Source organism: Atractosteus spatula, chromosome 11 (assembly GCF_055471065.1).
Source record: "Atractosteus spatula isolate fAtrSpa1 chromosome 11, fAtrSpa1.hap1, whole genome shotgun sequence".
Lineage (NCBI taxonomy): Eukaryota > Metazoa > Chordata > Actinopteri > Semionotiformes > Lepisosteidae > Atractosteus > Atractosteus spatula.
In genome coordinates this window covers 2,380,222-2,408,096 of record NC_142716.1, presented here as the reverse complement: position 1 = coordinate 2,408,096, position 27,875 = coordinate 2,380,222, and the positions used below count along the sequence as shown (strand labels likewise).

The window sequence follows — 27,875 nt, the reverse complement described above, 5'->3', positions numbered from 1 at the left end:
CGACTAGCTTCTTCGCATTCAGGATTACCCTTTTCGCGAGCTCTTATTTTTCCCCACTCGCAGCAGCAGAAATGGAAGACAATCTCAGTATACTGTATCACAGGTTATGTCAAGTACTGTAAAAAGACACAGGAAAAGGCATATGTAAATTACACCTTTAACTCTAATAGGACCAGTTGGTTACTCCATTAAAGAACTGTGCTCACAGCAATCATAGTTTCAATCTCTAATCTAACTTATATCCCCTAGTTCATTTCTTTGTACTGTATGAATTGTAACAGTTTGACATAAAAGGGGTGAATGCTCTGCTATCTGAAGCCGCATAAGCACAGAACAATGCAGAACACTGTTAGCTGTAACAATGGCACTAACTGCAATCCGTGTTTGAGTATCAGGGGCATCCAGAAATTCATCTTAAACACAACAGGCATCACTATTTTTAATATAATGCAAAGTTTAATTCTGTTTTACACTTCAAATATTCTTTTAATCTTATATATACATAATGTACATATACAACATTGTCAGACCACTCAAATCTTAAGATTAACTTGTCAAAACACAAAATACTAAACTCCAGGAACTTGCATTTTTAAAGTACATCAATAGTTAGACCTTATTAAATACCCAGTGTTCTTAACTTGAAAACAAATTGCAAAAAAAGAAGTACATTGTCCTGCGTAGAACTGCGGTTAAAACCTTTCCTTGCATTCATCTCTTTTAACATGGAGTTTATAGAGTGCAAAGATTATTTGGTTTCCGAATCAGTTTAGGTGAAATATTAAGGCTGGGCAGGAATACGTAGTCTGGCAAGTGACGTCCTTCAGCTCAGCAGAAAGTGCTGTGTGTTTATTGCACCCATGTGGTGGAACAGAGTGTAAGGGAACAAGTGAAGTCTGTACCATGCCAGAGGAGCACCTCCTGCCGAATACTAAACACAGGAGCCTGCAACACCCTCACCTGAGGGGGACTTAATTGGCAGCTTGACTTTTCAAAGATTCCTCTCCCAGGTCAACACAATAATCTCTCTCCCAATGCTAAAAAAAACAGGCACTTTCAGAAGGTAGTTATTGGCTGTGGGGAGACAGCAGAAATGATAAAACCATGAAAAACAAATACCTGAATCTGAGAGGTTGTGGGTCAAACTGCAGGGACCGTTCACTGTATTTTGAGACCTTATTAAAAAAAATTACTGTTTTAAATTTGAAACATTTTCTGGGTTCTACATTGTTGCCTTATTACACTAGTTCAGTAGTTCAGAATGCGGAGGGAAGTCGAAAATAATAATTTTGATTTCCATATTTTTGAGTGCCAGATGTTGGTGAAAACTGCTTTTTCCTCCTAATTTAATTTAGTTTTATATAGGGTGTAGAAGTGTAATTCTGTGGATGATTAAGGGCACATGGACTGAAGATTTCTCAGCCTATTTCAAGCAAACAGGGTGAGATGAACTTTTCCGAACTGAAAAGGTCCCATTGTCAAAATGATCAGAAACACATGCCTCTCAGAACTGCTCTTCAGAAAGAAGGACATGCCTTAAAGGGCTAATTGCATAAGTATTTAAACCATTATGCTAAACCGTATGCCCTGTTACGTAAAATATTCACTTCTGACTAAGAAGCTTCATCAATCTTAGGTCAGCACTTTGAGGTAGTAGTATTTATCCAAGCCTCTCCTGCCTTTGTAAAGTGCCCTTGCTCAAGATAAATGGCCTCTTAGGGTGCATGCAGTTAAGTGTACCAACAGAAGCATTAAGCCTTCTCTGTTCTGGATAACGCCTCGGCCTTCAGAGAGATACTAACAAGCACGCTCAACTTTGATCTGCGGCCTGCTCTTAATCGGTATCGTTCAGCCTCCTGCACGACGCCGACACTGGCCCTCCAGTTATTGCATCCCAGGTTTTTTTTGTCAAGCATGGCGAAAAATAAAATAAAGAAAATAGAAATAAAAAAAACGTTTAAATTAACTGAAGACATCTTCAAGACCAGGAACCCTCTTCCCATGCTGTACGGAGCATGATTTGGCACCACACGATGGGGGGCGAACCTCTCGACGTGTTTCGTGGCGACTGCCGATGCCCATGTGGCCAGCGTCGAGATGCTCGGCCGGCGCGGGCAGGCAAGTCCCGTCAGCGAGGTGCTGCGGTCCGGGCATGGATGTGAGCAGCTGTAGTCAAATATTGATGTAGCCAAACGAAGTGATGGCCGTTAGTGATGGAGTAACATCTAGACAAGGCATGATTAGGTTTATACCACGGCTGTGCGTAGAGAGGCCTAGTAACAGCGCTCTAAAGGCAAAGGGAGCCAGTGTAGGGACAGTATTGGCATGGCAGTCTCCTGGAGAGCCAGTCTCTACAGCAGGCCTGTCCACAGGTTGAAGCAGGCAGTATTGATGACAGCCTCCAGGTGGTGGTACATGGACACTAACTGTGGAGGGGGACTGCTGCTGGGCTGAGGATGCTGGGATGGCAAAGGTTCTCTGAAAACCACCTTCAGGCTCTGGAAAAGAAAAAAAAAAACAGTGACACAGAATCGTCATTTTTTATTGACGGTAATTCGTCAACATGTCACGGCACTAAACCCATCCGTTCGCCTTTTGGACGTGCTCGATTCGACTGCGAGGATAAGAAGAAGGATTACAGTCTGGAGCCTTCACAGTCATTGATTAGAATTAATGTTATCAGCAGAGATTCAATAAATAATAATAATGATGAAGACAAACTGGCTCACCGTTTTCCCTGCCTGGAAGTCAAGGAAGACTAGAACAAAACAGTCCGTGAATTTTTGGTTTAAAACAGCCTGCCAAACAAAAAAAGAGGACAATCAAACTTCAGAGAATAAATGAGGGGAGTGAAAAGCTATAACGCATCCTAAAGGACTTCTGTGCCCCAGATGTCATTGTAATCTGCAGCACAAAATTATGAGAGCCCTTTTTCTGTCTCTGTTACCTCTGAGCATGTCTTATTCCAGGTTACATGCATAGCCTACTGGAGATTATGTAGAAATAGGAGGTTTTTCCCCCATCAGCTTTTGGGATGTTACAATCACTGGGAAATGCAGGACTGCCTTTTGTTTGATTTATAGAGCCGCCATCCAATTTGCAAGTGTCACGTGTTTAAGACTCATTTCATCATGCCTCAGATCCCTGAACTGCACAGAGGACAGGAGGACCTGTTCTCCCTATCCCGTCCGGTGCTCTCCCCTACCCTGGTGACACATAACAGCTCGGGCAGGCGTGGCTGGCTAGTGACATCACCCAGGCCTGATCCAATGGCATCTGGACATCTCAACCTAACGAATCTCCTTGTAATCTTGGCAGAAACGAATCTCCTACACAACTAAGCTGCGAATAACCTTATCAGACTTAGTGATGAGGTTACAGATGTTATATAGTAAAGACCCCAAGAAGTCAATCAACAGAACCTTTTTAGCATTTCATTTACACTGTGTTGCAAACACGTCTCTCATTACAGAGGCTGCGTAGAAACTAGAGGGAAAATGCAAATGGCTGAACATAAAAACAGCCGGGAATCAAATATTCTTCTGGTTTTTCCATTTACTAGCTTGAAAAGGAACATAGGGGCTGCAGAATATTTTTGTGAAAAGGATGAATGAAAAGGATTTTGAATCCACTGCCATGGCCACAACAACTCTGCTGTTAGGTATACACACACACACATGGTGGAGGCCTAAGGCTTACAGGGGCTTTTTTGGTATTCGAGGATGAAACCGGCGCCTGGGCTCATAATAACAAGCGTGCAACGGCAGCGCGAAGGTGGAGAGGCGGGACCCTCACCAGGTACTGTATCCCACTGTCGTTGTCCACAAAGTGCCGGCAGCTCTGCGGGAAACGGGACAGCAGCACCTTGATCAGACTCTGGTACCAGCCAGGCGTCATGGTCAGGAAGCAGTCCTGGATCAGACAGAGACGCGTGATTGCCCAAGCTCAGCGGTGCTTTCCAGAGCCCTTTGGCAAGCCAAATTTTTCAACCATAGAGGATCTGATAAGAGGATCCACAGCATGCAGTGATAACACTGTTTCTGAATTCTGAGGGGCTGCCTCCAACATGTGACGAAGCAAACACCCAGTTTGGTTAGCCGCCGACTACTACAGCCTCCGTCGCCCCTGTAGCTCATTCAGTTTCTCGTAAGAATCTCATCCAGGTGTCTCTTCCAAGGAGCCAGGGTATTGGCTTCAACAACATGGGGCAGGCAGCTTGTTCCACACTCCCTCAACCCTGTGTGTAAAGGACTGCCTCCCGTTTAAATTCACTTTCAACTACAGTAGTTTCCACTTGTGCCCTCTGCTTTATATTCCCCTGTTCATTCTGAGAGTGCATTTTCCTTTTTGAGAAATGCGTTCCTGATGAATAGTTTTCCGTTCAGACCTTACCATGCAAATTTCTAAAAAAACAACAACAAAATACTTAAAGCGGTCAAAGCTATCAGGAGGAGAAAGTAGCGGCTTTTTCTTAACAAAAGGATCTTTGCTACATTTAAATCTACTACATATGCAGCAGATTTTCATTTTCACAATGTAATGTAGAGGGATTCTGTTGACGCATATTGAATATACATTGAATATGCCTGGGGGGATATGATTTATGACATAACGGCAAACTTAAGGATGTGTTTGCAGTCAGGAAGGACAGTGATGTATAGTATTGATGTAAAGACAAGTGTTGTTTTGTTCACTCAGTGGTATACAGGGACTATGTTATTTGCTTTTCCATTTGTAAGAAGAAAAAGATGTTCAGCACAAGTAGACACATTTTTACTCTCACTGGAAATGAGCCTACAGAAGGCCTAATGCACAATGGAGATCCAGGCATGCTTTAGCCTGGAGGATTAAGTGAAGAAGGCTGGGGAATATATAATTTTGTCAGAGAAAGAGGACATGGATTTTATCTGTTTCATAAATAAGGAGGGTGTAGTGTATGTATTCTGTACACTACATTTCTAGCTGAACAGGCTGTGCAAAAATAAGCACTCTCTCTTACATCAATTCCTACAGATAGGGGTATTTATAAAGAAAGTGAAACCTTTAGGCCCAAGCCGAAATGTTGTGAAGGAAAGGAGTATGCTGATTAATTCAGAGGTATAAGGTTGACTTTGGCACAGAGCTCTCTGCAGCTTGCTCTACATTTTGACAGCGTGACAGATAATGGGAAAAGATTCAATGACCATTAAACAGAGGAGACACTGGCACTTGAAACATTGAGGAAAGCTCTGTACATCGCACTCCATCACAGAAGAGATGGCTCCTTGGTTTTTTTTAAGGAGGACTGTGTAAGCAACGCTACCTAAGTAGACTGTTTCTGATGCGCGCCTCCTCAGATAATGGTTTCTATTTCACTTTGAAGACTGAGGTTTAAATTGCACAGAGACTGGTTAGTGAAAGGAGCTCTAACAGCACTCTGAAGAGAAAATGAGACCACTGCAATTGGCTGTCTGTGCTTTCATTATCAACCAGAGCCCTACACGTCATGCATTATCCTTTAGAACTGTACTTCAATCAAGTGTTTAGAATGATAGTGTCTATTATTTTTAATTGTACAGTAAAAGAAGAGCACTGACAAGAATGGATTATGGCCATTCATTTGAACTTATTGCACAAATTTAAGTTGGGCAAGAAGGTTTCCCTTCTGAGAAAACAGAAACAATGAGCACCGCAACAATGAACAGTAACAGAAGAACAATTATGATTTCTCTATAGCTGCAAAAGCACGGTTCACCGAGCCCCATCAGCAGCTCCCTCAAAATCACTTACCAGGACTTTACCGGGAAGAAAAAAAACACAAACCTGAGACTGAAAACATCTGAAACACCAGACAGGAGGCAAAAACAGAAAACAACACATGGCTGAAAACCAGGAATTAAAGCAAGGCCCTTCACCCCAACTGCTCCAGGGGCACCGTATAAATGGCTGACCTGCGCTCTGACCCCCAGCTTCTCTCCCTGTCTGTGTGTCTCATGGAGAGCAAGCTGGGGTATTTATACAAGCTGAGGTAATTATCCACATTTATTAGTTTAAAGTGATCTTATCTTAACTCGGTCTTCACATTCATCATCACGCCCTTCAACAGCTGCAAGCGCTCAGTGTCAATCTGTTCACACACTCCTAGGAGAAGACCTAGGTAAAAAGCCCAGCATGACTAAGAAAAGGAAAGAGCACTGAGACGCATTCTGGGACTGAAGGGAATGTTCTTCACTGACAGGCTGAAGAAACCGACCCTTCTCGGCCTCCAGTATGAGGGGAGAAGGGACCCAAAAAGTCTGCTCAATGCTCTTCTTTAGAGTGAACAGGGAAACACGAAGCACAGGCAAAAACGACGAGAAAGCGCATCTAAAACTTTCAAAACCACCAACGGTGGGAGTGACCCAGGCTACCCAGCCCTGCTGCTGAAGCCGATACTCTGGTTTCTTTCAAGAAAGAGCCGGATGAGATCCTGGATCAATTACCTGCTAACTACCTACAGGGATCCTCTTGTTGGTAATGCTGTTATCTGCAACGGCAAGCTGAAATGGCTAAAGGACATGAGGGACTACTCCTGCCACCCCCCCCCCCCAGAGACCAGCCTGTGGGCGCGGGCGGTTACCAGCTGGGGGTCGACCTCGCCCACGGAGCGGCTCTGCACGGCGTTCAGCAGCTCCTCCAGCTCCGCGAAGGACAGCTTGCTCAGCTTGAGCTTGTCCAGGGCCAGGTGCTCCCCGTGGAAGAGCCGCCTCCAGAGGTTGTCCCTGCGGCAGTGCGCCATGGCCTGCTGCACGCCGGTCTGGATCTGCCGGCGGGCCGCGGTCACCTCCGAGGCCAGCAGCGGGAAGAGCGGGGAGGAGTAGAAGAGGCCCGGCGCCAGCCTGCCCCGCTGCCCTGCCGAGTAGAACTCGCCAGAATCGCTGGCGCCCTCCTCCTCCCACAGCTCCGGCTCCAGCTCCCGGGCGCCGCCCGGCTCCGCCCTCTCTCCGGGGGCGGGCTTGGCCCCCGGGTCCCCGGGCTCGCGGTGGAGCGGGGGCAGCTTCTTAAAGCGCCGCATGTCGGCCGTGAGCCGCGGGAAGAGCTCCCGCTGGCTGGTCATAATGACGTAGTAGCACAGCCTGCCGGGACACAACACACGGGGATCACCGGTGAGCACGGACACGGACCCTTCGCTCGACACACTGCGTTACCGGGCCTGCGCTCCTGCAGTGGGCTTGAACCGTCCCGAGACGGGAATTGCGGTCATTAAGAGCCACAGACGCGCCAACAGGAGGAGACACACAAAGCAGTTTAAGCAGGGGGAGGAGACAATGTGCGTCTAAATCGTCGCACCGCGACGCGCGGCCAAGACGCCATGCCAGTCGGATTTCTCGGGCAGCCCGCTCACCTCAGGACGTGCCTTTCCTCTTCGGACTGCTCCTCGAAGGGAGCCGCGCTGTGGCAAACCAGCAGAGACACATCGAAGTCGTCGTGGTGACGCAGACCCTCCAGGTCCTTGTAAGAGCCCGAGCTGCAGAGAAACCGGAGGAATAAGAGCAACTGGGCTGGAGGGGGGGGGGGGGAGAAAACAAAACCTATATGACATCAGCTTTTTGAATAAACTTTAGAAATCACAACACACAGGCAGGCAGACTGAAAGTTCAGGCAGAAAGTTAATAAAGTAAAAGAGTCTCCCAGCTGCACAGAGACGAAAAGCAGACAATTAAGTTCAGGGACTTTTCTACCATCAATACCAGTGTTTTTTTCTGCTTCATAGTTTAAGGTCAACAGGTCAACAGTCTCTGATCAACACTGTAGCAGACAGAAATGAACGGTATCCCCTACTTTTTTTTCAGATCTAGCAGATCTTCGGCAAGTTTTAGGCGCAATATTTTTTCTCCTCTCTCCACGTGTTCATTCCTAGCCTTGTGGTCAGAGCCGGAGAAGGACTGGGCATGATGGCAACACGGTCTGGGGGGCTCAGCCCGCTACCAGCTGAGTGTCGGTCGGGGGTGCCAGCCCGTACCTGTTCCACAGCACCACCAGGGCATACTCATGCAGGTCCGCGCTGGGCGCCCCCTTCCTGCCGTCGCTGCTCACTGTGGCCTTCGACATGCGCAGAGGCTTCATGCTGTACGTCCCGGCGTGGTCCGTGATGTAGTTGTACAGCTGGTGTGCCGTGATCATTCCCGTAGACAAGGAGAAGCTACCTGTTGGGAGAAGCAGGAGCTGCCAAATGAGCCCGCTGAAGCAAAGTGCTCTTCAAGCCAATTACCTGCTGCTCAGCTGCATTCTTCTACTCTAATAACACTCACTCATGTCAAGGCACGGCCCTGAGAAATCCATAGTTTTTCTATTCATTAAAAAATATTTCACCGGCTCAACACGCCGCTTCCAGTGCAAACAGACCTAGCGAAGGATGGTTACATGCCTGCGATTCATTCCGCCGTAAATCAGTTTTAAACGGAAGAAGCGCGGGCACCAATTAAACAGCTATTATTAATTCTACACGCATCGCACTTAGAAAATGACTCCCTCCTCTCCGGCTGCAGAGAGGAAGGCTGCTTCTCTGCCCCGAGCGGGAGAAAGAGGGGGGAGGTCCGGCACTCAGCGCTCACCTTGGAAGACGTGGTTTCGTCCGAACTTGGGGATGTCTGGGTGGTGGGCGATGAAGTCCTCCAGGAAGCTGGTGAGCTGGTAGCCCTGGCGCAGGGTCATGTGGCAGCCCACCAGGTACTGGTGCACCACCCGCAGGTGGAAGTCGTAGCTGAAGGAGTGCACGTGCATGAGGTCCCGCACCTTGTCGCACTCCTCTGTGAACAGCATGGACAGCTGCAAGAGAGTTAGCGCCAACAGTCACCGGACACATGGCTGGCTCCCTCCGCCGTTTCGCTTGGCAAGGAACAGCTCGCAAGAAGGATAGACGCGCTGTGAGCATGACAATCCCTGTGCCACCCCCCCTCCCCATCGCCTACAACTACAAAGTACGGAAGCGGCACTTCTAAAGCTTAGTCCTTCTTTTTTCCCCCATTTTTAATTCAGGAGCTCCAGTTTGTGGTCAGCGCGCACCAACCCCGGGACACGCACACTCAGAGCTGCTACCTCCTGCTATTTCCAGCTCCCGGGGTGGAACGGGCTGAGGGAATGATGTGGCCGCCGCTGACGAAAGCACCAGCTCACAGCGGCTTGCAGCTGCGTGGAGACCGAAGCCGTTCATCGCCGCCTGGCAGCCGTCCACTAACTGCGTGGCGCTGCTGGGGGGGACACGGGTTTCAGTCAGCTGACCGAGGCACAGCTGGGATTTGAGCCAGCATCCTCCTCTCTACACTCTCTACTTCTTGCCCAGTCGTTCTATCCTAATGCAATCATTTCTGACATTTAGGACTGTTCCTTACTGGATTCTCCACATTACCTAACCCAGTATTATCCAATACAATATCCTTACCATTATCTTCAAATTACAAATTAACCGCCCCAGTCCACTGCCATACATTTTATGATGTGCTGTTTAACTACTTAAATAAGCTCTACTCTGAATGTGCTCTACTCTTTAACTGCTGACTGCAGACACTTTAAAAAAATTTGTTGCAACCAACTCCCTAACAGCAATCAGATTTACTTTGTATAATTATATTCCAGCATCAAAGACTGAACAACAAAAGCCTTAATATCAAATGCAAAATACTATGCAAAAAAGGCTAAAGCATCATGTAATTATAGAACAGTAAAGACACCAAGAGGAAAAAAAACAAAAAACTGCCGCTACACAAGTGACTTTCATCTGGGCCATTTGCCTGGAACAAATGCAAATAGATCCTATTAAATCAAAGAGTCCCAAAAGCCTAAGCAGAGTATGTCAGTAAACGTGATTAAATGTTGACAAACCCTATTCTGTTCAACATTATACAGCATTCTAAATCTCAACAAGAACGTACATCTTAAAATGCTTCTGCCCTTGCGCTGCGGAACCTTTTTCTTAACAAAAACGTTTAACTAATGAGACCAGGAATTACTGGCATAAAGATAAAGCGCGTCTCCCCAGCCCCGCGCCAACCTGTCAAACTGGGAGCACGGCGCTGTGCCTGGTGCCCCAGGCCATCAGTACAGGAGGAAATACACAAGTCTCTCGGAACGGGTGGAAGACAGGTGTGAAGACAATAAAGGTGTGAGCTCCTTCCCGAAATGGTTCTTAGCCACGGTGGTCTGCAGCTGCAAGAGGCGGTGTAACGTTCAAGCACCAGGGGTCCCAGAGCCTTTCCCCCTTTTGAGTCCAATTTAAAACACAAAACGTTTTTTTACGTCAACACGTTTCGCCGTCCCAGCCTAACTGGAACCGTGTTTGTGCTGCGTTGAACGGTGATGAGAGGATGAAAGATATAAAATATCACTGTGGATTCCAGGCTGGAACGCTTGGAGATGGAAAAAAAAAACCCAAGAGATTCTGCCTTCTGCCGACCAGAAGTGACAATCTCTGTGTTTAAAAATCGCTGCAAACCCACACAACTGAGAGACAGTGATCAGAAGAGAGCGAAATGTCTTCTTCGTGCATGAAAGAAACGGAAGGCTGCAGTGTTTGGGAAGAGTCCAGCAAACCATCATGGTAACTGCATGTGTATGTGGATTCAGATTTTTCTCCAAAGCTCCAGCTTCAATTAAAACAAGAAGTGAGTTAAAAACAGACTCCCGACACGGACACACACACACACACACACACACGGTACATGATTCTACAAACTTTCCACACACACCTATCATGTCGACGCTCCACAAACTTAACACAAAGTGCCAACACCTAAGAAACAGAGAATGCAAAAAGTGAAAAACAAAAAAAAAGTTATTGCACAAGACACAAAAATTAACATCAACCCAAAGAAGAAACGATGAAAGAAGAAGGTTGTCCAGGAGGGAAAGGCCAAGCCAACAGGCAGCTCGCTGATTCCCGGCAGGAGTCAGACACAGAGAGAGATGGCAGGACAGAGCTGCCCTCTAGCCCGATGATCCTTCTCCAGCCACAGTCAGCTAACACGTTAACATACCGCATAACGCACCCCCAGTGCTTGCAGAGTTGCTATTAACATGTGCCAACGAGCGCCTGCATGACTCACCCACTCACTCTTCACCCTGACACCATTAGCAAAAACACCATGCCAGCAGTGGGACAGACAGCGCGTTGAAAACGTGGCCCCTTGAGGCACTCGCTGACTCACCCAGGGGCCCCAGTGATGCCAGACGGTAGCGACACTAATTGACTGGCCCCCGGAAGGGTGCGCGCAGTGAGACAGCACGACTGGCAGAGAGATCCCCCCCCACAGGTCACCCTCTCTCGGGGCCACTTACCTGAGGGCGACTCCATCACGGCTCAGTGGAGCATGAGCATTTTTAAAAATCCCACAATCAGAAAGGTGGGTTCAGAAAGGGAAATAAAAGACGTTTGAAATACCACCACTGCAGATATAAAAGGAAGCCCACAGGAAGTCACAGCTCCCCCCACTGCCCTCCCCCCAGCAAATTATGTTATCACCCCAAAGTAAAATGACCCTACGGAGGCATACCCGAAGCAACAGGGGTGAGCAGTCTGAGCCCCAGTGAGCTCAGCTCAGAGATCGTCTCTGCTCTCTCCTCCCGGGACGACGCACAGACTCAAGACACGCAAACAGAAAGAAAGGAAGCAACCAGCCCAGCACGTGTTCGGAGAGACAGACAGGACGGAGGACAGGGCTCTGGGAGGGACAGGTGGGGAAATGCGAAAGGGGTTCTGGAGAATGAAGCCCTGATTGGAAGGAGGCCCCCCCCGCCCCCGTGAGTGCTGGGACATACCGCAGATTCTGAGACGGAGGCGGCCTCGGCGTGCGGCTTGCTCCGAGGTTTGGAGCCGAGCGAGCCCTGATGGAGAGAGGAGATGAGATGGGACTGGGAACACAGACGCTGTGGAAACACAAGCTCTGCACACACAGCAGCTCGACACACACGGACATGGATTAGAAACAAGCAGCGCTTTACGGGTGGCATCTAGACCAGGGAGAGAGAGAAAGAGAGACGTGTGCCAGGGCATACACACACACACATACATACACACACACACACAGGCAGGTGGAGGAAACAGGAGCTACACCACGCGGCGCAGAGAGAGCGGGCGCTATCGGCCACGCCGGGCAGTGTGCACATCTCGTCTCGCCCAAGTCCACCAGCAGAAGCCAGGCCTGGAAATACCCCACCGGACATTTTAAAAAAATGAGCAGAGCCACCCGGCTGCAACATGAACTCGGCTCACGCTCGTTATAAAACGTACGTCTTTGCGTTTAATTAAGAAATCCAAAACTCCCAAACCTGTACGTTGTACTTGTGAATCTGTAGATTCACTTCATCTAATCTAATTGGTGGAAATTTTAGTGGCACAGGAAATAATCATTTCCTCATCCTCCTTCATTTCTTCGCCTCATTTCAATTTTTTTTATCCTGAGCAACCGTTCTGCGTCTCCAGATGAAGACTAAGAAGGATGTTTACAGAAAAAATAAAATCACAGTGAGAGCAGGATAAAAGAGACTGCAATTACCACACTGAATGCTAAGAGCGGTCCTTAAAATCAACAGCGTAGCTGGATGTCTTAGGAGTATAATGGATGTATAATCCTTTCTGGATGTTAAAAATATTAATGAATAAAATGTTACAAGACATCCTACTATTCATTAAATCTTTACACACCTTTAAATCAATAACTTTTTCTCTTGAAGAAATTACAGTACTGTAAGTGGCGCAGTGGTTAGCATTGCTGCCTGGCAGCGCTGGGCCCCTGGGCTCAGTTCCTGGGGTGCTGTCTGTGTGGAGTTTGCATGTTCCCCCCGCGTTTGTGTGGGTTTCCTCCGGGTGCTCCGGATTCATCCCACAGTCCAGAGCCATGCTGATGGGTTAACTGGCATCTTTAAAATCCGGTCCTGATGCGAGTGTGTGTGTCTGTGTGTGCCCTGCGATGGACTGGCTTCCCTGCCTTGTACCCATTGCTTGCTGGGATAGACTCTGGCTCCCCTCACGACCCTGAACTGGATAAGCGGATTAGAAAATGGAAGGATGGAAGTGCTGTACTGTAGGTTACAAATTACAAATAATTAAAAAAGCAAAGTGCAAAGATTGGGAAACTGCATAATAAAAGATGATGAAATACATAAGATTTCTATACATAATTTTCACTGCTACTGATCTTTAAAATCTTATAAAAAAAGCTGCAAACATAAGACCCAATTTTGCTCTTTTTTACTTCAGACATTCCCCTTCTTTATGATAGTTGGGTGATCACGTAAGTGAGTGGCTATAAAAAATCAGAAATCTGCAAATTGTATTACTTATAACTTTTAAATTTAAAAAAAAAGAGAAAATATCTTTCTAAATAACTAGCTTTTTAATTTTTAATGGTACAATCCTGGAGAAGGGAATGTGGGGGTTCACAGAATGTCTAGGTATCCACTTTTTTCAGATGCTATGAACTATATATCCAGCAGAATACTCTTCTGCACCCCAAGTCATATGTACCTTGCATCTGCATATCAAATCCATTATTTATAACATCAGTATCCAAGTTGGCATTCAAAATGTTTGCTCCTTTGACTTTAAAACGTGCTGCATGTGTTGTATTTGTGCAGTACTGTTATAAACAAAACGCAACTGTGCTAAAAAAATCCCCAAAATATTCCAGGAGCTGCCAGGCACAGACTTGAAGTGAAGGAGCTGACATTGCCTCTTCACAGAAACAGCTTCTGGCAAGCAACATCTGGAGATGTTTTGGTAAACACAGAGGGATAATTTCAATCTATTTACAGTTAATTATACCACATTTGAAATAAAACTGGACTAATTCCATCCGAGTAATTTGGACCAAAAATCAAAAACAAAGTGAAAAAGATGAAAGAGGGTAGGGTGTATGTCATTAACAAGTAAAATACGAGCAGAAATAGGAGAAAAAAGAAAAACAAGACTTTGGCCAGCATGTCTTAGCAGAACATTTGGATCTAAACGAAATGTTTACGAGGTGGTTTATCTTTCCCTTCCACTGCTCCCGGACCCCTAATCCATTCGCAAGCACTCTCCCGACTGTAAGAAGAGGCTCCCGGAAAGAAAGAGAGACAGTCAGGCTGCTTCGTGAAAGGGGAGCTCTGTTTACGAACGTGTAAAATGCCTGTTACCTGCGAGTTGACAGACTGCCCCATAGGAATCCGCGAACACTCCAGAGCATACTGCTTTACACAGAAGTAACAACCCTGCCAGGAAGAGAAGCAGACAAAGAAACGTCACCCCTCCACGTAACAATATTGCACAAAAGCTGCAATTAGGCAGCCCCCCCAAAGACATTAATACTTCACATCAAGAGTGAAGATCTTGCATTTTTAAAAGCTGGGAGAAAATGAAGATTTCACTGCCTCCTGAATGTTGTTGTGGTTTTGTGGTTGAACAGGCACTAGCCTGTTTGGGAAACTAAATGGTTCCATCGTGCACTGGTAAACAAACAAAAAAAATGGCTTGGCAAAGAGTTTAAACTGCTTTAACTCGGCCCTACTCATTTCTCCTGTCATGTCCTAGAAGCAAAACTGCAGCGGGCCTGTTTCACACATTCACGAAGAGAGAAACTACCAGCTCGCCTTCTGCCACAGCAACATGGGCCTGGACTCAAGAGCAACAGACCCAGCGGAGCCAGGAGTCTGGAGCAGAGTCTTTGCGGCACTTCGTCTTTTCACACTTTAAAACAATAGTTGTTGCAAAGAGGCAGTGTGAAGGAGTAGCTGGGGTGCTGGAATCACAGCTGGGAGGTTTGGTGGTTTAACCCCAGCTGGGGGACAGCTGCGGTACCCCTGAGACAGAGGCTTCTCTTGGATCGCTCCAGTCACCTTGCCCCACTGGTTAATAGGGCACGCAGGTAAACTGCTTTGCATAAAAACATCAGCCAAACAGGTTCATAAGATGACTCCTCACTTCTTTGTGGAGGCACAGTACGTGTTTGAGCCTCGAGCCAGGTGTGTGTGTGTGTGTCTTGAGCAGAGCAGAAGAACTGAACTGCTGGTGGCTTTTGGGAAATGTGCCTGCAGCTACCAGCAGCGTGTGGCTCCGGGCCCTGCGGCTCATCTCTCACCTGGAAGGCCAGCTCCATCAGCACAATGCCCCCTGGCAACGCCCGCTGGAGGTGATAGGCAGCTGTCCCTGACCCGCCGCTCTGCTACAGAGGAAAGAATCTCTCATTACCTCTCGGCAGCGGCCTCCCCGGGCTCGCTCCCTCTCCCTCCTGCCGAGAAGGCAGTGCTCACCTTGGGGCTGTCTTCACTCCTCTGCCTGCTGCAGGAGAAGGAGGCTCTTCCCTCTGTGGCCAGGGAGCTGAAGGCCATAGCTCGAGCGCGGGCAGTGCTGCCGGGCCAGAAAGAGAGCACGGCTGGTGTGAGACAAACGCGGCCACTCGCAGGGAAGGCGACTGTTTATATATCCGACCTATATCCGACCGGGCCAGCCAGTGGGGATCGGATTCTTACGGCCTTTACTGGGGTCCAGCCCTTAAAGGGGAACTGCAACGCTGCTTTTAGATTTTGGAGGGTTAGGAAGAATCGGCATTTCGGACCTCAGTGAAAGTAAAACGTAAACAGCAAGGTGTAAAACCTCCTCACACATTCATGAAGAGAGAAACTACCAGCTCGCCTTCTGCCACAGCAACATGGGCCTGGACTCCAGAGCAACAGACCCAGCGGAGCCAGGAGTCTGGAGCGGAGTCTTTGCGGCACTTCGTCTTTCCACACTCCAATGTTCATCACAAAACAGACCGACTTTCCAGGTAAGCACAGCGCTGCATTTCCGCCACTGTCTGAGATTCCAAAACGCCCGGTGAGGTGAAGCGACCCTGTTACAGTGTAAACAAGCAGGCCTGTGACACCTCTCTTTTAATCCAACTGAAATATTGCGTTCGACCTCGAGATGGTTTTGCAGACAAGTAACGATTTGCTTGTTAATTCCGCACGTGCATCACGTTGGAACATTTCTGTGCCGAAACGTCTGCTGCACACCTGTATTTATCCGCTCGCACATCACATTAGTCATGAGTGACTAGTGAGCAGGAAGGGCCACTTCACGTTGGCAATTCGCGCCAACTGTCGCCCTCGGCCGCGGCGAGACAGCGGTTTGTGACAGCATGGCGACCATACAGTACTTTCACCGAGTTTGTGGTTTTGTGCTTCATTCGGAATTTGTAACGTTTTGCAATTCTGTCGATTATGATGTCATTTATTTTGTTTCCGAGATTAGATAGCCGGTCTGAGAAACTGAGACTGCAGTTCCCCTTTGAGTGAGGCACCACATCCAGCATTTGAACCCATGACCCTGCAGTGCACAGTCTAGTGGATACAGTCCTAACACCACTGAACACACCTGAACCGAAGCACAGCACGGCGCATCCAAAACCGCTTGCTTGCACTGCTTAAACAGCAACCATACTCTGGAGGCAACATCTGCTGGCTGTCTAGTACAATTACACCTTGCACTAGCTGTGCACACTTTGGAGGTCAGAATACACAGCATCTCCACCTTGCTGGTTTTTAATCCCATTCTTCACGGTCACAGTTCCCATAGTTAATGAGCCATAGCAGTTATTTCCGACAACAGCACTCTTCTAGTCAATGGGCACTAAAAGGAAGTAGATGGATTAACGCGTGAAGGACAATGCGTGAAGATGAAATAAGATCTGAATTTCTAAACAATTCCATCTGACTGTTCACGGCTTTTATTATTTTCAAATATTTTTTTTGATCATTTAAATTTCATCCTCAGCGCGCACGATACTAACCCGGATAAAAGAGGAGCAATCTAGCTCAGCATTTAATAGTTACACTGTCAGCTGACGGCCAGTGAGGAACAGAAGGATAAGTTTCACTGATCGCTAATCCATCGGCAGTTGCCACTCTGTCAGTTACCTCCTGGCCGGAGAGGAGGGCCGGACCTGCACCAGGATGAATCCCATGCTCTGCAGGTACTGGACATACTGCTGCAGGAAGGTGTTGGAGATGTCCTGCAACCAGGGCTCGTCCTTCATCCTGCTGGGCAACATCTCCACAGAGTCACAGCTGTGGCTGCGGTCTCGCCCGGAGGCCGTCGAGTCGCTGGAGCGATGCCTCTTCTGCGGGGGTCAGGCAGGCACAGGGAGACGGGTTACGCAAACTCTCAGGGCACCTGGCAAAGAGGCTGAAAAACAACGCGAGGAGGGCGCCGGAAACCCCTTCCGCTCAGCTGCTCCGGCTTGTGCGAGGGTTACAAGGGAGGCTGGCCGGCGTGCGGCGAGACGCGCGGAGCCGAGACGGATTCCCAGGACACGTGCGAGAGCGCCATTCCCCGCGAGCTGCCGAAGCCCTACGGCTTTCGCCTTGGGAACGACGAAGAGCGTACTGCTGCACTCGTCCTTTAGTCCTTCTAACGCAGGCACTGACACATGGCACTCTCTAAATCGTTTACAGAAGGACATGCGTGGGAACAAATTCACGATCCTGTTCCAATGGAGAACAGAGAGGGCCCCAGCACAAGAAGCAGGGTCTGGTCTTGAATGACATCTCTTCCCCCCACTGTACCTTATAAATTGCTTTTGGCACGCATCTGAAACAATGACAGAAAGAGGCCCAGAGAACGTCAAGCTGTTACACTTTCGGGAGAAAGCTGCGAAAGCTTCTGGGGTTTAAATAACCAATGCAAACGTGAAGGGCTTCAGGAACTGTGGGAGAGACCGATGAGCGCACGGCCCGTTTCTAAAACAAGCGAGACAAACGTTTCGCAGGAATGTTCAAGGCATAGCCGAGGGAGCATCAGTCCGATCTAACAGGCGACGACGGGGGGGCCTCGCAGCTTCCTGACAATGTGTGGCCAGTAACGCACCTTGACCTGGGGGCTGCCTGCCTGTTCCTCCTGGATCTGCCTGCGGAAGACGGGGTCAAACAGCAGCGGGGTGGCGCAGTAGTGCACCAGGCGGGACGACTGCTTCAGAGTGTCCAAATCAGCCACCTGCCAATCAAATCCTCAGGCGTTACACCCGCAACCAGTTCCATCAGGCTTTGCTACATACTGTACCATTGTACAAAAATATTTATCGGCAGTCAAATGCATAAGGAATGCAAGTCAGGCATGGCACAATTTGCAAAACAGATTTATAGCTTTAAATAAAACTGCACAGGTTTCTTAAGGACTTTGTTTTGGATACATTTTTCAAAAATGATATCGAGTACAACTTTAAAGCATTAGCTAATTCCCAGAGCTTAGTCTTCAATCCCATAAACCTTACTCATTGATATATTTGTTAGATAAACATGTTGGGTTTTTCTTGCGCAGTTTGGTGTTCAGAGCTTGATAAATCTGCTCTGCTGTGCTCTCCTGTCATTTTAAGTAATCGGAGGCACAATAGATCAGTCAGTGAAGACATTAAAGAAGAGGGGTCCATCTGATAGAGAAATTACAGAAATGAACAAAGATGACGCTCAGAAGGTTCATACCATGGCATGTGTGAAACATGAAGAGCAGCAGAGGAGTGGTTTATTTACACTTCTCAGAGTTTTGTGAAATTACACTGATCTGACTTCAGAAGAAACACTTCAGCCAAACTGAGAAACTGGGACAAAGGCGTTCATCCTTCAGAGTTTATCTTTGACACATTTTCCTCCTTGCCCAAGGGCCCCTAATAGGGTTTTTTTAATTTTTGACTGCTCTTTATTGATAGGTTATTTCTCCAGACACTTTAATGGATCTCAATCAAGTTTTTACGAAATTATGGCAACCTTCTGCAAAAGTAATTAAATCTTTCATCTAGAGACAAAGCAAGAGAATGTACTGGCTACAGATATCATCAGGATGAAGAGCTCGAAAGCTGGTGGCACAGAGGTCTCTCATGACACCTCGTCTGAAAAGCGATAGCCTGCAAACAGAGGCACTTGTCAGAGCTCTCCTGTGCTGCTGTGCTTCAGGTACTCACCGTGATGGGCATGTTGGACTGCGCTGATCTCTGCTGCCACGTCACGAAGAGGTTTTCAATTTTCATCTGCTTTTCCATTTCTGACACCCAGAGAAATGGCAACAAAATAGACGCTCTGTTTAGGTTCTGAAGATATCCCCTATCTCTTTCAATCTGCCCTGTGTGAATCCAGCCTAGCCTAGGGCACTCTCACCTTTTTTTTTCCCCAACAGACTCTCAGCTCTCTCCTTTTCCATGACCTGTCATATCACGTCATTACAGAACAGATATAGAGAGGATAAGAGCAGGGCGTATGCCCTTTTTCGATATCTAGGGGTGTGATATTTTAATTTACTATTGATATGTATGCATTGGAATTTCAAATACTACATATATATATTACGGGGTTGCATTCCAGGGAGCGGAAGAAGGTCATTATAACATGGTCCTAGAGATGCCCAATACTATCATTTTTAAAACTGAGACTAATATCTCAAACAGCTGAGAGTGATTCACTATTATATTGGCTCAGCAAGCAATGTTAGGCATTATGAATTCTGCACTAGTTTTTCTAAACATGTTGGCAGGCTGAACACAAAAAAATGTTCTTTATGCTTCATGTACCACAGTGCTAAAAGTTCCTGTACTCATTTCTGACAACTGTGCCGGGGCAGTCTCTCACCTTCAGCTCTCCCATCCATCCATTTTCAACACCTGCCTTACAGTTAGAAGGTCAAGGTTCACCTTCAATCTTCTCCAGCCAAAATGATTTACAATTTTGCCGATATGATTACCAAGGCCCTACAGCTGAAAATCCTTCACCAGCAAAAAGCTTTGAACTGCACTCACAACAGTCACACAAAATGCACATCCGAAGCTATGGAGCACAAAAACAAACGTCAGAAACAAATACAAAAAAGAGCTTCATCTAATGAAACTTTTTTTTTCTTTCATCGCTGGCTTAATTTCAAGTTTTGAGACCAATCGCTAAAGAATCCCAGAAGGGAATATTAATGACTAACAGCAAAGGGGATTTCGGTCTTGTTTCGTCTCCCTCCTGGTCTCGTATTTTGCATGACGGCCCCAGAGCAGACAGCAGCCGGGGGAGCTGCCGAGCTTTTGCAGAGAGAGCAACACGCATCTGCAAGTCTGCAGCAGCAGCGCGACGCCAGTGCTCACCCCGGCGCTCCATGGCCTTGATCTCCAGCAGCTGCGCCCCCTGCCTGGCCACGATGTCCGCGCTCCCCGCCGCCTCCTGCACGCTCGAGACGGGCCGCCCCACGCCGACGTCCCTGAGAGCCTCGTCGAACGGCACCAGCTCGGGGGGGAAGTGCAGCGCAGGCAGGCCGCGGCCCAGGCAGCCGCCCAGCTTGCCCTGGTCCTTGCTGGGAGGAGGAACTGGGCTGCGGAGAAGGGCATCGGCCTCCATCGTCGGGTTGAGGAACGGATTGGGCTCCTGCACGGAAACAGCAGTGCTGAGCAAAGCCTGGCTCGAGGCACAGGTGCAAACTAAATGGACATGCGTGAAAAACTCTGAACAGGACGTCCCTCCTTACCCAAAGAAAGGGCTGTGGGAAGATGGATCAAGCAACTTTGCCTTGTGGCTGGAGCCCATACTTTAGCTTCCCTTAAGTGGATAAGATCCACGGATCAAGAAACTACTAACTACCAGACACTCCAGATGGGCCGCAGGGCCTTCTTCGGTATGTACCCATACTCACGTTTGTGCAAATTTGTCAATCTCTGACTTTCCTCAGAGGGGAGTCTGAGGCCCTTGATCTTTTGATTTCAAGTCAAGCCATTACCAGTAACTATTGCATCTGCACACACGCATTAATTTCATGTAGTAATGAGCACTTAATCATTCGGTAGGTCTTTATCAAAGAAAAGGCTAAGTATAGGAGGGACTTGGTATACATAAGGATGGGAGGACAAGAAGTAAAATGCATTACAGGTCTTTTGTTTTAGAACGGGCTGGCACTTAGCAAACAGTCTGGCAATTTGCCTACTACAAGTTGCTCAGTAAGCCGGATCTCAAGTAGGATTAGAATACCCTACCACACTGGTTTCACTGTGGTAAAATCCACAGGAGAAGGATGGAGATTTTACTGGTGTCTGGATTTGGATTCAGAGCTGCTACAGCTGCTCTGCTGTGCGGGCAAACTTTCTGCTGCGTTAGGTCTGCCTTCTGTCCACATCCCTGCTGAGTTAATGATTAAAAAGCGAGTGAGAGAGAGGAGAAGAAAATATTTTCTTTATGTCTTCGTTTTGCAATGACATTCCACTCTGCAGGCGAAATGGCTCTTTTAACCCCAGTCCTAAAGTGTAAATCAGCACGCACACTGTCTTCGGCAGAGGGATCAAGGCAGAGGAAGTGTTTGGAAACTGTGTTAAGAGAACTGCTGCATGTCTGGAGAAGGTCTGAAGCCTCTGGCAAGACTCAGTGAGGAGGGCATGTCCTTCTGTGGAAGTTTTGACAGTGGTCTCCAATTTGATGGACGAACCTCCATGCATCTGCCAACAAATCATGCATTGCTCTTATACTGATTTTCACTCCTCTCAAAGAACAGTTTTTTTTAATCCCAGCTCCAATCGATACTCACAGGGAAAAACAGGGGGAGGAAAGATAAGAGAAGCAAAACTTTTACTATGCTGCACTCTGCCTCCTCAATCAAACAGAATTTTATAGATAACCAGCAACGGGCCAGGTAAATAATGTCAAATAACTAAAATAACTGCCAACACACACGGCTTGATCCGAATTAACAAGACAGGGTCAAGAGGAGCCAGGAGTTGCAAACTATCGCTTTAAGAGCAGACAAGACATCGAAAACCAGAGCAAAAATAAAAAAAACGCTGCCCAGCAGGATCTGAAAACACGAACAGTGGTGCATTCAGCGCCGTCACGTGGCTGTTTCTCCGGCGCTGGTCGGCAAGCTGGTGTTTCTAACAGGCCCCAGAGGAGCTCGACAGCTGCCTGTCACCAGCGCTTCATCGCGGAGCGCCCGGAGGAGCCCCTGGGGAGAGTCAGCCCCCCCACACAGACGCTCGCTCTCGCCACCGGGTGAGCCGCAGGCCGCTGCCCTCTCGCTGCTCCCCAGACATCCTGCTCCCTAGGGAGCGGCTCCTCTCCCTCCGCTTTCTTCGAATATGACACCGCCTGCCTTTAATCTGACACACTTCGGCAGACACGCCATCTGTTCCTGTGGATGTGGGGCGCACCGGGACACGGGGGCCTTTCGGATCTCCCAGGAGGCCACAGCGGGGCCCGTCTCGCCTCATCTGGCGAAGGGGGGGGGGGGGGGCGTCTCATCTTCGCCCTTCGTTTCTGGCCCTTGCACGTCCACGTCCGCGGCCGCGGAGATCACGGGAGGATAAAAAGCCCCCGTGCATGAGCGCACCAGCAACGTAAAGCACTGAGGCATTCTGATCAAACGGAAACTATTTTTACTGTTATCATTGTCTCCCACCTACTGTACATGTAACGCTTACGGCCGTCAGGTACTGTGTAAGAGCCGGCGTACCAGAGCAGGTGACGTCACCGCCCTTCCCTATGATAGCAGGACTACAGCTACTGGGCTGGAGAGAGATCTCTCTTTAGCTCACGGGGCTAGGTCGCTGCAGAGAGACGCGGAAGTCCCGGGTTCGAGCCTCAGTCGGGATGGGGCCGACCAGATGCGGCAAGGGCGCCCGCCGGAGCCCCCGTTGCGTTACATTGGTGTCAGAAGCGGGGTGGGATAGCCCTTCGCCGGGGACGGCGATTTAAGCGGGGGAGAGTGTAACGCTTACGGCCGTCAGGTACTGTGTAAGAGCCGGCGTACCAGAGCAGGTGACGTCACCGCCCTTCCCTATGATAGCAGGACTACAGCTACTGGGCTGGAGAGAGATCTCTCTTTAGCTCACGGGGCTAGGTCGCTGCAGAGAGACGCGGAAGTCCCGGGTTCGAGCCTCAGTCGGGATGGGGCCGACCAGATGCGGCAAGGGCGCCCGCCGGAGCCCCCGTTGCGTTACATACATATTGTTCTGTAAACAGAAACATCTGGATGGCTTCCGGCTAGATTTTTCTCTTTACACAGGAGCTTTTAGTACCACCTAGTTAATACTCCAGTTTACGCACCATATGATATCCTGGCATGGTATGGCAGGAGCCCTGGGCTTTTCAAAAACCTTCTCAGGAGTTCTTTGGCTTTGGTATCTCGAGCTCGAACTTGCATGCTCAGATTTTTTTAATTCTCAAATCGCACTGTGCTGCAGTTGCAGTACAATTGCTGAGGTCCCTGTAGGAGTTACTTCAAAGTTCAGGGTAAAAAAAAAACAACCGTTGAAAGGGTCGATTTGCCCAAGGAGCCACATTTTGATTTTTAAATTAACAACAGGGCTTGACAACAACTCACTTTTTTTCCACGGTTTTCAAGTCTAAGTGAATGCAAAACCACATTTAGTAACTTCTATTTCAGGATGAAAGACTGAAGTAATGACATCTCAGTCAGGAGACAGTATCTGACCTTATTGTAACTTGGCATTTTAAGTTCAGGTTTTTAAAGATTTCTCAGAGGCTCCAGACTGAAATCTTTTCTTGATGAAAAAATCATGGCCACGGGAGGCAACTCTCTTAACAGGATTTATATATGCAAAATTCTCTGAAGTGATTCCCAGCTGTTTAACCACAAAGGATTAGTCCGAACAGCCTTGTTAAAGGGCCTTTGCAAAAGTGCTCTGACTCAAAAACACTGCCGTCACCTAATGGGGGAAAAAGCAGAATGCAAATTAGCTCCCAGCTGTTCCCACTACAGGAGGACGCCAGCTACTTATTACAGCCCAGGGGTGGTGCAGTCTGAGGAAGTCTAACTCTGCAGAGGAACCTTCTCTAACGAAGGGCTGAAACCGCCTCATTTCACCCTAATCAAACATCACAAACTTAATATGTGTTTTAGATTTTCACAACACGAACTAGGAAAATGCTGCCAATTATTTTATTTTTGTCAAGCTCTGCTTGTTGCTTTGAATACGCGAACACACGCTGACACAGCTCCCCACTCAAAACCCCTTACGCTTGTTTACGCAGTCAGGCGTGTATTGCCTTTTACAACTCATCATTTTTTTTTATTTCTAATCGTATTCAATGATGAACTGCAGACCAATTTTACACTGTATTTTACTTGAGCAAGCCAAGTGGGCTTGTAAGACCCTGGATTTGAACACGGGACCCTTCAGTCTGGAGTGCAGAGCCCTGCTCCACAGTGCTCATGGGAAGTGTAGAGAAAGACAAGCTCTACCTGGGCTTCTGTGCTCATAACTGGAAAGTCAGGTTTGAATCCCAGGGGGGACAATGTTGTCGTACCACTGAGCAAGTTACTTCATCCATGTTACCCAGCAGAATACCCAGTTGTATAAATGGGTACGAATGTAAGATAAAACTTTAGGGAAAAAAGTATCGGCAAAAGAAAAATGAGTAAATTAGTAGTAATTAGGCTAATAATTCATGCTTTTGATTTTAATACACCGCAACTGCTCTCAAAATATCGAGTCCACAATAAAGCAGCGATTCAGTAATGAATAACTTAATGATAAACAAATGATTCAGGAAACGAAAGCAATGGAAATCTAAGGTAAGAAATAATATGTTTAGGATTGAATATTTCCATATTCTGCGAGAGCTAGTAGGAAAATGGCTCAAGTCGTGTTATTTTTTTCCTAACCCGGACCAAGAAGCAGAAACAAAGGCCCTGGGTTTTCGGCCGCAGAGGAGCAGGGAGGGCTGGGTGGGGGTCAGGGGTCAGGGCTCACCTGTTTGAGGTCGTCGTGGGCGGGGCTGTCGGCGAAGCAGTAGTGGTGAAAGAGGCCCATCTTCTGGCTGAGCAGGCAGTGCACCACGTGGGAGCGCGCGTTCTGCCAGTGCAGCAGGCGGGTCAGGCCGCGGCCCAGGGAGGCCCCGAGGTCAGCCGGCCAGTTATAGGTGTAGAGGGTCACCTGCACGGGACAGAGCGCCGACAGCCCTTGAAACTCTCGACACGCGTTTCAGGCGACGGTTTCGGCGTGCGCTGGAGTCAGCCCGCACAGTGCAAGCTGGTGAAAGCTCACAAGACTGGTCTGTGATCGAGAGTTTGCAGGCACACTGTTCTCCTTAAGTGGTTTCTTTCAAGACCTGCAACACCATTTTTTCTCTGATATTCAGAACACAGGTAAGACATCAAGTCAAGTGTCACCCAAATGCACACAGGGAATTTCTTGAGCCGAGCTGCTCAAAACATTCAAGACAGATTTACTGTTATATACATGACACTGTGACTAAAGCAAGCACATCACCCCCTTTATGAAGCATTATAATGCATGTTCTTTTTATTTTTTGCAGTTCAAGCATCATTACTTTCCGGCATCTAAATGAGCACAGGGTGGCTTAGGTAAAATGAGTCATCGCGAGCGTGGAAAGGCACTTCACATGCTTTTGCAATCTAAGGATTTTTAAATATACCAAATTACGCCTCAGCCAGCATCCTCTATTTTCATTTCTGCCACAATGATTTCATTTTTCAAATCTGATCCCAGCCGGGAACGAGCTGGAAATGAGGTGCACTTCAGCCCCAGCTCTGATTGCGAGAAGCTGTAAATCTCGCCGCTTCATGGATTGCAAGTGACTATAAATGGATTCTGTTTTATAACCACTCGTTATTTTTCCATACCGTGCTGCTAACAAAATGCAGGGAGGTTGCCGCGAATACAAAACTATAATTATTATCTCTTAATTCATCCCCGGCTCCTGAGAGCTGCAGACCTGAGGAAGCAGAGAAAGGGAAACATGTTTCTTACATGGTCATCAGCAGTTCCCTAAAAACGGCCCCCAGACCTGCAGACAAAAATTCCTGGAGCTGGTCTCTTCGTTTCCCCACTGTCGGTCCCATTTTCATAATAAAGTTGGAGGTAACCAACTTTCTGTTTTATACACCAGTACTTTGGAATTGACTACTGTCAAGTCAACCGGAGCCCACCCAGTTCAGACAGCTGTGGCCAGTGGCTGGGCTCGGACAGCTCGGGCAGGAATAAAAACCGTGTCCTTTGTTCTGTCCAAACCAAAAGATTCCACTTTTTCTAAATCGTGGCTCCCGAACAGTATAAAATTCAGTGGAGGAACATAACCTCTGTTATTTCACTGAATCTGGTCCTTGGGCCCTTGAAACTAGCGTGGAGTGATTATGACTGGAAGATTTGAAAAATAATTTTAAAAATCAAAACAAAATTAGTTTCAGTTAACCTCCTCAAGTTAGTTTCTCCTATAACTCTAACAGCTGGTACCACTGTGAAAGCTGTTCATTTTAGCCTGGATGAATCTGGCAGTGTTAGGTGTTTGTATTCCTGGTTCTGGTCCCACACATTCCAGCTGCACATTCCAGTTTATTCCCATCATAAACTCACAAAAAAGACTGGGCTCAATAAAAACGGATTAATAATAAAATCTCCCCAGACAGCTAAAACCTGCCCATTGCTCAAACCACCCATTCAGTTGGACTCAATCTTATACAGTGGTGTGAAAAAGTGTTTGCCCCCTTCCTGATTTCTTATTTTTTTGCATGTTTGTCACACTGAAATGTTTCAGATCATCAAACAAATTGAAATATTAGACAAAGATAACACAAGTAAACACAAAATGCTGTTTTTAAATGAAGGTTTTTATTATTAAGGGGAAAAAAAATCCAAACCTACATGGCCCTGTGTGAAAAAGTGATTGCCCCCTAAACCTAATAACTGGTTGGGCCACCCTTAGCAGCAACAACTGCAATCAAGCATTTGCGATAACTGGCAATGAGTCTTTTACAGTGCTGTGGAGGACTTTTGGCCCACTCATCTTTGCACAATTGTTGTAATTCAGCCACATTGGAGGGTTTTCGAGCCTTAACTGTTTTTTTAAGGTCATGCCACAACATCTCAATCGGATTCAGGTCAGGACTTTGACTAGGCCACTCCAAAGTCTTCATTTTGTTTTTCTTAAGCCATTCAGAGGTGGACTTGCTGGTGTGTTTTGGATCATTGTCCTGCTGCAGAACCCAAGTGCGCTTCAGCTTGAGGTCACGAACAGATGGCCGGACATTCTCCTTCAGGATTTTTTGGTAGACAGCAGAATTCATGGTTCCATTTACCACAGCAAGTCTTCCAGGTCCTGAAGCAGCAAAACAGCCCCAGACCATCACACTACCACCACCATATTTTACTGTTGGTATGATGTTCCTTTTCTGAAATGCTGTGTTACTTTTACGCCAGATGTAATGGGACACACACCTTCCAAAAAGTTCAACTTTTGTCTCGTCAGTCCACAGAGTATTTTCCCAAAAGTCTTGGGGATCATCAAGATGTTTTCTGGCAAAACTGAGATGAGCTTTTATGTCCTTTTTGCTCAGCAGTGGTTTTCGTCTTGGAACTCTGCCATGCAGGCCATTTTTGCCCAGTCTCTTTCTTATGGTGGAGTCATGAACACTTACCTTAACTGAGGCAAGTGAAGCCTGCAGTTCTTTGGATGTTGTTGTGGGTTTTTTTGTGACCTCTTGGATGAGTCGTCGCTGCGCTCTTGGGGTAATTTTGGTCGGCCGGCCAATCCTGGGAAGGTTCACCACTGTTCCATGTTTTCGCAATTTGTGGATAATGGCTCTCACTGTGGTTCGCTGGAGTCCCAAAGCTTTAGAAATGGCTTTATAACCTTTTCCAGACTGATAAATCTCAATTACTCTGTTTCTCATTTGTTCTTGAATTTCTCTGGATCGCAGCATGATGTCTAGCTTTTGAGGATCTTTTGGTCTACTTCACTTTGTCAGGCAGGTCCTATTTAAGTGATTTCTTGATTGAGAACAGGTGTGGCAGTAATCAGGCCTGGGTGTGGCTAGAGAAATTGAACTCAGCTTTCCAAAGATGTGATAAACCACAGTTGATTTATGTTTTAACAGGGGGGGCAATCACTTTTTCACACAGGGCCATGTAGGTTTG

The 27,875-nt window shown here is 47.4% G+C and overlaps 1 protein-coding gene across 3 annotated transcripts in view; it reads right to left on the bottom strand.

Moving 5' to 3' along the window:
* Nucleotides 1–436: 436 nt before the first annotated feature.
* The window catches only part of szt2 (SZT2 subunit of KICSTOR complex), an 85,315-nt gene continuing 57,876 nt past the window's right edge, over nucleotides 437–27,875 (bottom strand). The window contains exons 59-74 of one of the 3 annotated variants that reach the window (XM_088927294.1): nucleotides 24,693–24,875; nucleotides 20,085–20,361; nucleotides 18,927–19,006; nucleotides 17,840–17,965; nucleotides 16,891–17,093; nucleotides 15,244–15,340; nucleotides 15,072–15,155; nucleotides 14,131–14,205; nucleotides 11,773–11,838; nucleotides 8,574–8,787; nucleotides 7,982–8,165; nucleotides 7,364–7,486; nucleotides 6,599–7,094; nucleotides 3,796–3,912; nucleotides 2,730–2,798; nucleotides 437–2,498 (exon numbers count right to left, since the gene is read on the bottom strand). In XM_088927294.1, the coding sequence (XP_088783420.1) occupies nucleotides 2,352–2,498; nucleotides 2,730–2,798; nucleotides 3,796–3,912; nucleotides 6,599–7,094; nucleotides 7,364–7,486; nucleotides 7,982–8,165; nucleotides 8,574–8,787; nucleotides 11,773–11,838; nucleotides 14,131–14,205; nucleotides 15,072–15,155; nucleotides 15,244–15,340; nucleotides 16,891–17,093; nucleotides 17,840–17,965; nucleotides 18,927–19,006; nucleotides 20,085–20,361; nucleotides 24,693–24,875 (2,541 nt within the window). In that variant the 3' untranslated portion in view covers nucleotides 437–2,351. The remainder of the gene's footprint in view (nucleotides 2,499–2,729; nucleotides 2,799–3,795; nucleotides 3,913–6,598; nucleotides 7,095–7,363; nucleotides 7,487–7,981; nucleotides 8,166–8,573; nucleotides 8,788–11,772; nucleotides 11,839–14,130; nucleotides 14,206–15,071; nucleotides 15,156–15,243; nucleotides 15,341–16,890; nucleotides 17,094–17,839; nucleotides 17,966–18,926; nucleotides 19,007–20,084; nucleotides 20,362–24,692; nucleotides 24,876–27,875) is intronic. The other 2 variants (XM_088927296.1, XM_088927297.1) reach the window with 2 other exon arrangements.